Below are 11193 nucleotides of genomic sequence, written 5' to 3'. Positions count from 1 at the left end.
GTGATGCCGACCAAATTGCCTGCTTGCAATTAGACTGGGCCTAACAGCAGAGGCTAATATTCCTCAAAATCAGGAACATTGAAAAAAATAAATAGCTGCCTCTGTTGCTTTTATCTTATGTAGTCCCTAGTCCACGTAAAACTGTCCATCCCACAAGAGGGAGTGCATTTGCAGTTTTTAAAACCAACAGCCTGAGCTGGGGTAGGGGTAGTGGTACACACCTTTAATCCCAGCACTTGGGAGGCAGAGGCAGATGGATCGCTGTGAGTTCGAGGCCAACCTGGTCTACAAAGCAAGTTCAGGACAGCCGGGGCTACATAGAGAAACCCTGTCTCGGGGAAAAAAACAAAAACAAAAAAACCAACAGCCTGGGTAGAGCAGATGGGTTAAGGTGTGTGACCCCCAGCCCGGGATAATCCTAGACTTCCCTTAGGAACAGAGAATGGATGTGTTGAGATGAGATGTGGAGGCCTTGTTAGCTGCATCCAGGAGGAAGGGTCCCAACCCAGGACCATGATGGCGCAAGGACAGACAATAAGGACCAGGAAAGCTCATAAACAAAATTTACTCCATTGCTTCTGCCAGCTTCCATCCAGACCCCTGGGCTGGGCTGGGGGCTGCCCAGGAGCTCCAGGAAAGGAGAAGCTGGAGACACAGCATGGCAGAGGGGTTTGGGGAGACAGGTGTAGGAAGGCCTTTAATCACAGCACTCAGGAGGCAAGGGCAGATAGATCTCTGTCAATTTGAGGCCAGCCTGGTCTTTGAGGTAAGGGTCAGGTCAGCAAAGACTGTCTAAAACAAACCAAAACCAAAACAAATAAACAAACAAAAAAACAAACAACCACCAAAATAAAGAAATAAATAAAGTAGTCATGGGCCAGGATGAGTGTAGGATTCAATTCCCAAGAGGCACCAGCTAGCAAACATTCAGAGCCTGGAGACCAGAAAGGCACAGGCCCTGTGCTATGTATCCTTGTTCTTTTTTTTTTTTTTTTCCGTTTTGGTTTTCGAGACAGGGTTTCTCTGTGTTAGCCTTGGCTGTCCTGGACTCGCTTTGTAGACTAGGCTAGCCTCAAACTCAAATCCATCTGCCTCCCTCTGCTTCCTGAGTGCTCCGGTTAAAGGTGTGCCCCCACTCCACACCCTCTCACCCCCCCCCCCCCCCCGCAATATGCTTAGTCTTTAGCGAGGGGAGGGGGAGGGGGAGGAGGCGAGATCCTGCTTTACAAACACCTGGTTGCCCCCAGGGAGAAGGCGCTAATCCACATCCTCCCAGAATAGCCAGCTCTCCGGCTCTAGAAATCCCCCTCCAGCAGAGACGCCATCACTTCTCCCTGTTTATTCTGGCTGCCCCTCCATGATCAAGAATAGTCTTTAAAACAAGCAACAACAACAACAAACCTGTCTCCATTATTTCTGCTAGCCTAGATCCAGGGACCTGGGCTGGGCTAGGGGCTGCCGAGGAATTCGGCGGGGGTGGGGGGGGGGGAGGAGCTTCCAGACACAGCGCTGTGGGTGCGTTTAGGGAGACTGTTAGGGGCCCAGGGGTGAGTTCTCGTAATGCACCCAGCAGTAATAGACTGTAATCTCCCGGAAAGCACTACGGGAACATGATGTACCACATGTCACACAGTGCACCTTCCTCAGACAGCGGAGTCAAATAGGGCGGTCCCGCTGCGCTCACTAGCGCCAGCGGGAGTTCTGCACCCGGCCCGAAAGGTGCGCTCCGCTCAACCAAGGACACGAGGCACAAGACTCAAGGCGGGACAGAGTCAATTGCCTGCTGGGTGCAAAACGTTTTGCACTCGGCCAGGTCTTCCCGGAATATAAAGAGTGCAGACCATGTGCTAGGCGTCACTACAACTTCTGAAAGCCTGACTTTCTGTTGCCTCCTTCCTTGCTCCGTAGCTCCAGCTGCACCAGATCTCGGAATGGACCCCAACTGCTCCTGCGCCACCGGTAAGATGCCCAGTTCTTGGTCTTCAAAAGATGCCCAGTTGAGACCACAGAGCTTATCCCACAGTGCAGAGGATGCATTCTAGAGACTTAGGAGAAATCTTTAGCTGGAGATTCATTACAGTTCTCTCTAGCGTCCCCTTTTGCGAGCAACGTCATCTAATCTTGGACTATTAATTAGTAATTGTCCGAACGCCTTTTTTCCTGCTGCTGCTGCTGCTCTTTTTTTTTTTTTTTTTTGACGGGGGGCCAAGGGGGGTTGGAGGTAGTATTCACGCACATAAATGCCTAATTTCTGATCAGCCAGGTGGGAGGAACATCTGTGTGGGGTCCCAGGCATTAATAAGCTTTTTAAATGAATTTCCTGAACTAGGAGAGAGGTGAGGGACCTTTGTGTCTTGGGAATCAAAGACCTAGTCCTTTCTCTACCCTGTGAGAAGAAAAGTGATTTAATGAAATCAGGATTTAATGAAACAAACTGGGCTCATGGTGTTGGCACTGCTGTAACCCTGCATTTCTTGCTGCCTGCTGTCTTCTTTCTCCCCCACAGGCAGCTCCTGCAGCTGCTCCAGCTCCTGTGCCTGCAAGAACTGCAAGTGCACCTCCTGCAGGAAGAGTGAGTGGGGACACCTGGGGTGGTGGCTGAGGCTGGGCAGGGAGCACCTCCAGAGCTGCCTCTGAGAAATGTCCTTTGCTTCCTGGGGCCATTCCACCCTTTCTCCCATCCTGTAATGTTGCACTGCAGCTCCCAGGGCCATGGTACTGTGTCAGGGCAGAGAGAATTCAAAGCCAGATGCTGCTCTGAGGGGGACAAGAAGCTCAGCCAGGCCTGGGTGACAGGTAGAGGAAGCCTGCTCTGACCTCTTGCTCTCCCTTCCTTTCCAGGCTGCTGCTCCTGCTGCCCTGTGGGCTGCTCCAAGTGTGCCCAGGGCTGTGTCTGCAAGGGCTCTTCAGACAAGTGCACCTGCTGTGCCTGATGGGAGGACACTGCTGCTCCCACTTGTAAATAGTAGTGCTGGACCACACCAGAGTTTTTCATACGGCTCCACCCTTTTCCCTAAACCCCCTTTTCTACTAAGTATGTGAATAATAAAAACCAGTTTGGTTCTAACTCTGGTGTTCTTTGTGTGATTTTAAAAAAGAAGAAACTGGGGCGGCAGGTGACTTGATAGTACAGGAATTTGGTTCTGGACTCAACTAGTGCCTTTACCTCCCCTCTCAAAGCCAAGTTACCTCATGAGCTTCCTCATCTGGAAGACAGTAGCCACGTGCCATGTCAGGTCAGTGTATGGTAGAGGGGGCAGATGCCTGCTGCCCCACCCTCACAGCACAATACAATGGGGGGCATGCAGATTGCCACAGTGTGTCTAGCCTGCTAGGCAGGGACTCTAACACTGAGCTGTGTAGTCCAGCCCTGTGCAGGTGGAGAGATGTGTTTGGGGGCTTTGTTGGCTGTTTGGGCACCAGAGCTCACCAAGTTGCTTAGGTTGGCCTAGAACTCACTCTGTAGCCCAGACTGGCCTTGAATTCTTGCTTCTCCTGCCTCAGCTTCCCAGGGAGCTGGGATGACAGGATGAGTTTGCCACCAGGCCATTTTAAAGTGATCCAGAGTCAGTGTGACTCATGCCAGTAATCACAGCCTTTGAGAAGCAGCAGCAGGAGCATCAGGAATTCTAGGTCAGTCTAGGTACTAAGTATAAGGGCAGCCTGGGCTACATATGACTTTAGCTCAGAAGAAAGGTATTGACAAGAATGGGACGCCCAACTTCCAGATGTTGGATCATCAAGGTTGTCAGTGGTTTGTTTTTTCTTTAAATGTGTATGTGCGGGCATACCCATCTGTGTATGGTGAACTAAGAGGCAGGAGATTGGCACTGTGAATCTTTTATCCCGTTCCTTTTATTTATTTATTAAGTTAGTTAGTTTTGGTTTTTCGCGACAGGGTTTCTGTGTGTATCCTTGGCTGTTCTGGATTCACTTTGTAGACCAGGCTGGCCTCGAACTCACAGCGAACCGCCTGCATCTGCCTCTGGAGTACTGGGATTAAAGGCGTGAACTACCACGCCTGGCTCCATTTTACTTTCTAAGACAGGATAGTTTGGTAAACTTATAACTTGCTTCATTTCTGTGAGCATAAATGGCCACCAAAAGCTGGGGATCCAACACTCTCCCCTATTCTTGCTCCACATTCCAGGCACACACTTGCACCAGCACTCGGGGCTTATTGTGTAGGTGCTAGGGACTCAAACTCAGGTGAGCCCCGGGCTTGAGCAGCAACACTCAGAGGCCATAACGCCCCACAGTGTTTAGTTTCTGTGAATCTTTTGTTTGTTTACTTTTTCAAGACAAGGTTTTTCTGTGTAGCCTTGGCTGTCATAGACTCGCTTTGTGGACCAGGCTGGCCTCGAACTGACAGTGATCTGCCTGCCTCAGCCTCCCAAATGCTGGGATTAAAGGTGTGCACCACCACGCCCTACAGTTTCTATAATCTTAAATTTAACAGTCCCGCCGCCCCCCCCCCCCCTTTGCTTGGTTGGTTGTTTGGTTTGTTTGGTTTGGGTTAGGCTTTCTGTTTGTTTCTTTTGTGTAATCTTGGCTGTCCCCGGACTTTGTAGGCCAGGCTGGCCTAGAACTCAAAGTCATCTACCCTCCTTTGCTCCTTGTGCTGGGATTAAAAACTTGCACCACCATAACCTGGTTTAACCATGATGTTTTAAACTAGGTTTAGTGGCACAGGCCTTTAATCCCTGCATTCAGGAGGCAGAGGTAGGAGAATTTCTGTCATCAGTCTGATCAAGGAAGCAAGTTCTGGACATCCAGGGCTGTTTGTTACACAGAGAAACCCTGTCTCAAAAACAAAACAAAAACCCAAAACAAAACCCACTGCCCCTCCTGAAGGAAACAAAAACCTAACACCAACCAAACCACAACACCAAAAACCTCTAAAAACAATGACAACAAAGGAAATAAAGTAGTCACTTGCCCAAGATATGTGTAGGGTTCAGCTCCACTGTGGGCTTGTGCTAAGCATGCTTAATCTCAGGAGTGGAGGGCAGCTAGACTGAGCCCCACCCTCTGACCCTTCCTCCCTAGTAAACACCTGGTCCACCTCAGGCAGGAGGCCCTTGGTCCACATCCTCCCAGAAAAGACTGCTCTCCTGCTCTATATTTCCATCCCCTGCAGAGACCCCTATCACTTTTCCATGTTCACTCTGGCTGCCCCAACCACACCCCAAAGACTTAGCCTACTTAGCACAAGGCTTGTGTCTTTCTGGTCTCTAGTCTCTGGCTAGGTGCTGGGTGGCACCTCAGCGGATTCGAACCCTCCACTCATCTTGAGACAGTGACCTCAAGGAGTCTCCGTCTCTGCTTTTCTACTTGTAAAATACTGAACAGTCCTCACTCATTGTACGGAAGTAGGAGCTCCCTAACATAATGTTCGCGGTGGGAAGGTCCCCAGCAGTGACTAAGTATTGGCTTAGGACTGGTTGTTGGAACCAGTTCACACTTTCAACTTAAGTTTCCTACTCAGGGTCTCCAAGCCCCGCTTTCACCACCAGAGGAGCACAGGTTTTGTGCCCGCTGGGGCAAACTGCGCAGACGGGAAGGGAGGGGGGACTGTTGCTCTGCACGCGGTCTGCACTCGGGGCCCCTGGGGATCCTTGGCGGGGTAAAGTCCAGGTGTGCGAGCTTCTGAGAACTGGCCCGCCAACCGAGTGCAGACCCTTTGCACTCAGCCCGGTGTGCTCAGTCCTAGTGCTGTGAGGAAATGGATGTGACTCCAGCCGCGGGCTAATGCGGTCTGGTTCCCAGGTGCAGGAAGAGGAAAGCTTGCAGACTGTGGATCAGGCGCGGGGTGTGTGGCGTGGGCAGATACCATCTCTTGTGCAAGAAGTAGGACCCGTGCAGGCAGCGGGGGCCGGGGGGAGGAGCGTGTACAGGTAGTCTCCCACCTGGCCAGAACTTCTGCATTCCTCCTAAGTCCTTCCTGCCCTCCTTGCCCTCACCAGGACTATTGTCTAATTGGTCTTCAGTGGCCACCTCCATGGACCCCAACTCCTTGTGCCACACAGAAGGGGACTGACAGGTTTCAGCAATCGAGTTTTGTGAGAGGCAGTCATGCTGTTGTGAGCCCATTTCTTTAGTCACTTTTAGTGTTATACCCCCCCCCCCGACCCCCGTGCCTTCCTGATGAGGTCTGGACACACGGACACACAGACCCAAGCGCGCTTGCACACACACACACACACACACACACACACACACACACAGAGACAGAAATACTTGACAAAATGGCTCTCCCAGCCGGGCGTGGTGGCGCACGCCTTTAATCCCAGCACTTGGGAGGCAGAGGTAGGTGGATCGCTGTGAGTTCGAGGCCAGCCTGGTCTACAAAATGAGTCCAGGACGGCCAAGGCTACCCAGAGAGACCCTGTCTCCAAAAACCAAAAAAAAAAAAAAAAAAAAAAAAAAAAGGCTCTCCCAAACTGCGTGGGGGATTTATACTCTTGTGTTCTTTTTCGCCAGGGACCCACTCACTGCCTTCTTTTCCCACATGGGCCCTGCTCCTGTGCTGGCTCCTGCAAATGCAAAGAGTGCAAATGCACCCCCTGCAAGAAAAGTGAGTTGGAGCTTCCCTACCTTTCTCCCTTCACTGCCCTGGGGTCCCTAACCTGCCTCACCTTCCTTGGGAGCACCAGGTGGGGTGCCTCTGACTGGGTTTCTCTCTTTCATGGTCAACTCTTCTCCCACAGGCTGCTGCTCCTGCTGCCCTGTGGGCTGTGCCAAGTGCTCCCAGGGCTGCATCTGCAAAGAGGCTGCTGACAAGTGCAGCTGCTGTGCCTGATGTCCGGGCTTCCCCACAACTGCCTGTAAATAGAACACTGTGTACAAACCTAGTCTTTTTGTTACATCCCTGACCCGGTCTCCACACCTTTCTATAAAGCATGTAACTGACAATAAAAGCATCGACTTGATTCACTCAGCCTGTCTGTGTGCATTGGAATAAGAGGCTGGCAGAGGCTTTGACCTGGAGCTGCCAAGGCTTGACTTGGGCTAGTCGGGTCCCTGCTCTGGGCTTTTATCATCTGGAAAGTAGTAGACAGGAGAGTGCACCACTCACAGAGGTGTGACAATCCAGCTGTGCCTGTGTACACTAGGGATTAGACCAGAGTCTTCCTGAATACTAAACCACATGCCCTAATGAATTGCAATCCTATCCACAAGGGCATAAAGATTCTGGTTCCACTGCCCAAATTCATTTGGGTTCTTGGGTTAAACATGACTTAAGTGGAAGCCTGGAGAGATGGCTCTGAAGGAGCTCAGTCCTGATAAGACTTGGTACTTAGGGTAGCTTGGCAGGTGGGACCACTCCTTTTTCAGGACAAGGGGAAAGAAAATAGAAAGAGGAGGTTGGAGCCCGATGGTGGTGGTGGTGGCAGCAGTGGCGCAGGGCTTTAGTCCCAGCACTTGGGAGGCAGAGGCAGGTGGATCACTGTGAGTTCAAGGCCAGCCTGGTCTACAAAAAGTGAGTCCAAGGCTACACAGAGAAACCCTGTCTCCAAAAAAGCAAAACAAAACAAAAGAGAGGAGAGTAGGAGGGATGGACCCAAGAGCAGAGGAGGGAGTGGACTAAGACCCGGATATAAAGTGTGTGTGTGTGTGTGTGTGTGTGTGTGTTTTTTGTTTTGTTTTTTTTGAGACAGGATTTCTCTGTGTAGCCTTGGCGGTCCAGGACTCACTTTGTATACCAGCTTGGCCTCAAACTAACACCGATCCACCTACCTCTGCCTCCCAAGTGCTGTGACTACTCCCAGATCAAAAAATATTCTTTTAAAAAAGAGAACACCTCCCCAAGTTTGTGATGCTGACCAGACTGCTTGAATTTAGCTAAACAGGGGCTGACAGGAGAGGCTAATGTTATTCAAAATTAGGAACATTGAAAGAATAAATAGCTAAAGCTGGGCGTGGTGGCGCACGCCTTTAATCCCAGCACTCGGGAGGCAGAGGCAGGCAGATCGCTGTGAGTTCGAGGCCAACCTGGTCTACAAAGTGAGTCAAGGACAGCCAAGGCTACACAGAGAAACCCTGTCCGAAAAACAAAACAAAACAAAACAAAACAAAAAAAAGAATAAATAGCTGCCTCTGTTGCTTTCATCTTATGTAGTCCCTGGTACCACCTAACACCATCCCACAGGAGGGAGGGTGTTCTCAGTTTTTAAAACCAACAGCCTGGACAGAACACATGGGTTAAAGAGTGTGACCCCTGCCCTGGACAAGGAGCCTAGACGTCCCTTCAGGACCAGAGAATGGATGTGTAGAGATGAGATGTGTGGGCCTTGTTTGCTGCATCCAGGAGGAAGGGTCCCAACCAAGGATGGTGATGGGACAGAGACCGAAAATAAGACCAGGAAAGTTTTGTGATGAAGGCTAAACTTTGTACAAAACTGTCTCCCTCACTTTGGCTAGCTTTGATCCAGAAGCCTGATCTGGACTGCAGGCTGCCCAGGAATTCAGGGAAAGAAGCTGAGGACACACACAGCACACTGGATGGCTTTAGGGAGACAGTTGGGGAACCAAGGGAGTGGGCGTGGTTGGGGGAGAGGGGAGTGAATTCTTGTAATGCCCCTGAGCAGTAAAGAACTGTAATCTCTGGGAAAGTACTATGGGGAAATGAAGCACCACAAGCCAAACAGATCTCCCTTCGGCGCTAGCAAGGCCAAAGGGGCGGTCCCGCTGTGCACACAGTTCCAGAGGGAATTCTGCACCCGGGCTGAAGGCTGCGCTCAGCTCTGTGAGGAGGAGGCGGGGCACGTGACCCAGCGCGGGCTGGAGCAACCGCCTCTGAGTGCAAAACCCTTTGCGCTCAGGACCGGTCCCAGGACTATAAAGAGGGCAGCCGGCCCGCTAGGCATCAGCCAGACCTCCAGCGGCCTGCCTGCCTGCCAGCACCTTACTCTACAGCTCCAGCTACATCAGACCTCGGAATGGACCCCAACTGCTCCTGCTCCACCGGTAAGAAGCCTGGTGCTCAATCTAGAAAGCCCAGTTGAGACTGCAGAGTTGTGGAGGATGTACTCTTGAAGTCTGGGGAGAATGGGCGCCTTCATTGGAGATTCATTCTCCTTCTTTCTAGGGGTCCCTCTTGCCATCTACTTCACCTACTATGAAATATTAATTAGTATTGTCCGAAAGGCTCCTCTGTGGCAATGCAAATACTATTTTAGGCTCACGAATGTCCGCAGTTATGCTCAGGATTTAGTGACCTGGGCTGGGCTCATGGTGTTGGCACTGCTGTAACCCTGCATTTCTTGCTGCCTGCCGTCTTCTTTCTCCCCCACAGGCAGCTCCTGCAGCTGCTCCAGCTCCTGTGCCTGCAAGAACTGCAAGTGCACCTCCTGCAGGAAGAGTGAGTGGGGACACCTGGGGTGGTGGCTGAGGCTGGGCAGGGAGCTCCTCCAGAGCTGCCTCTGAGAAATGTCTTTTGCCTCCTGGGGCCATTCCACCCTTTCTCCCATCCTGTAATGTTGCACTGCAGCTCCCAGGGCCATGGTACTGTGTCAGGGCAGAGAGAATTCAAAGCCAGATGCTGCTCTGAGGGGAGCAAGAAGCTCAGCCAGGCCTGGGTGACAGGGAGAGGAAGCCTGCTCTGACCTCTTGCTCTCCCTTCCTTTCCAGGCTGCTGCTCCTGCTGCCCTGTGGGCTGCTCCAAGTGTGCCCAGGGCTGTGTCTGCAAGGGCTCTTCAGACAAGTGCACCTGCTGTGCCTGATGGGAGGACACTGCTGCTCCCACTTGTAAATAGTAGTGCTGGGCCACACCAGAGTTTTTCATACAGCTCCACCCTTTTCCCTAAATCCCCTTTTCTACTAAGTATGTGAATAATAAAAACCAGTTTGGTTCTAACTCTGGTGTTCTTTGTGTGATTTTAAAAAAGAAGAAACTGGGGTGGCAGGTGACTTGATAGTACAGGAATTTGGTTCTGGACTCAACTAGTGCCTTTACCTCCCCTCTCAAAGCCAAGTTACCTCATGAGCTTCCTCATCTGGAAGACAGTAGCCACGTGCCATGTCAGGTCAGTGTATGGTAGAGGGGGCAGATGCCTGCTGCCCCACCCTCACAGCACAATACAATGGGGGCATGCAGATTGCCACAGTGCTTACTAGCCTGCTAGGCAGGGACTCTAACACTGAGCTGTGTAGTCCAGCCCTGTGCAGGTGGAGAGATGTGTTTGGGGGCTTTGTTGGCTGTTTGGGCACCAGAGCTCACCAAGTTGCTTAGGTTGGCCTAGAACTCACTCTGTAGCCCAGACTGGCCTTGAATTCTTGCTTCTCCTGCCTCAGCTTCCCAGGGAGCTGGGATGACAGGACTGAGTTTGCCACCAGGCCATCTTAAAGTGATAGACAGTGTGACTCATGCCAGTAATCACAGCCTTTGAGAAGCAGCAGCAGGAGGATCAGGAATTCTAGATCAGTCTAGGTACTGAGTATAAGGGCAGCCTGGGCTACACATGACCTTATCTCAGAAGAAAGGTATTGACAAGAATGGGACGCCCAATTTCCAGATGTTGGATCATCAAGGTTCTCAATGGTTTGTTTTCTCTTTAAATGTGTATGTGTGGGCACATCTATGTGTGTGTGGTGTACAAAGAGGCAGGAGATTGGCACTGTGAATCTTTTATTGCGTTCCATTTATTTATTTATTTATTTATTTATTTATTTTTGGTTTTTCGAGACAAGGTTTCTGTGTGTATCCTTGGCTGTTCTGGACTCACTTTGTAGACCAGGCTGGCCTCGAACTCACAGCGACCCACCTGCATCTGCCTCTGGAGTACTGGGATTAAAGGCGTGAACCACCACGCCCAGCTCCGATTTACTTTCTAAGACAGGATAGTTTGGTAAACTTATAACTTGCTTCATTTCTGTGAGCATAAATGGCCACCAAAACCTGGGGATCTAACACTCTCCCCTATTCTTGCTCCACATTCCAGGCACACACTTGGACCAGCACTCGGGGCTTATTGTGTAGGTGCTAGGGATTCAAACTCAGGTGAGCCCCGGTCTTGAGCAGCAACACTCATAGGCCCTAACGCCCCACAGTGTTTAGTTTCTGTGAATCTTTTGTTTGTTTACTTTTTCAAGACAAGGTTTTTCTGTGTAGCCTTGGCTGTCATAGACTCGCTTTGTAGACCAGGCTGGCCTCGAACTGACAGTGATCTGCCTGCCTCAGCCCCCCAAATG

General features: G+C 51.0%; 3 protein-coding genes across 4 annotated transcripts; all 3 read left to right on the top strand.

Moving 5' to 3' along the window:
* Positions 1-1736: 1736 nt before the first annotated feature.
* Positions 1737-3067, top strand: LOC311583817 (metallothionein-1-like). The gene is made up of 3 exons (XM_084757736.1): positions 1737-1959; positions 2507-2572; positions 2842-3067. Exons 1-3 carry the CDS (start codon positions 1932-1934, stop codon positions 2931-2933), a joined length of 186 nt encoding a protein of 61 aa, XP_084613862.1. The 5' UTR covers positions 1737-1931; the 3' UTR covers positions 2934-3067.
* Positions 3068-5666: 2599 nt separating this feature from the next.
* LOC311583813 (metallothionein-1G-like) lies at positions 5667-6936 on the top strand. Of its 2 annotated transcripts, none has more exons than XR_014774688.1 (3): positions 5667-5812; positions 6484-6577; positions 6711-6936. XR_014774688.1 is itself a non-coding variant. In XM_084757732.1 (3 exons), exons 1-3 carry the CDS (start codon positions 5752-5754, stop codon positions 6800-6802), a joined length of 285 nt encoding a protein of 94 aa, XP_084613858.1. In that variant the 5' UTR covers positions 5667-5751; the 3' UTR covers positions 6803-6936. The 2 variants fall into 2 exon arrangements, 1 of the variants encoding a protein (XP_084613858.1); XM_084757732.1 differs by having other exon boundaries at positions 5667-5850.
* Positions 6937-8804: 1868 nt separating this feature from the next.
* On the top strand, positions 8805-9859 carry LOC311583815 (metallothionein-1). Its single transcript, XM_084757734.1, has 3 exons — positions 8805-8970; positions 9299-9364; positions 9634-9859. Exons 1-3 carry the CDS (start codon positions 8943-8945, stop codon positions 9723-9725), a joined length of 186 nt encoding a protein of 61 aa, XP_084613860.1. The 5' UTR covers positions 8805-8942; the 3' UTR covers positions 9726-9859.
* The last annotated feature ends 1334 nt before the right edge of the window (positions 9860-11193 follow it).

This window comes from Acomys minous, assembly GCF_964271855.1.
Source record: "Acomys minous genome assembly, chromosome: 14".
In the NCBI taxonomy this organism is placed as follows: Eukaryota; Metazoa; Chordata; class Mammalia; order Rodentia; family Muridae; genus Acomys; species Acomys minous.
The sequence above is the reverse complement of the archived record's forward strand: the minus strand, read 5'-3'. Positions and strand labels throughout refer to the sequence as shown.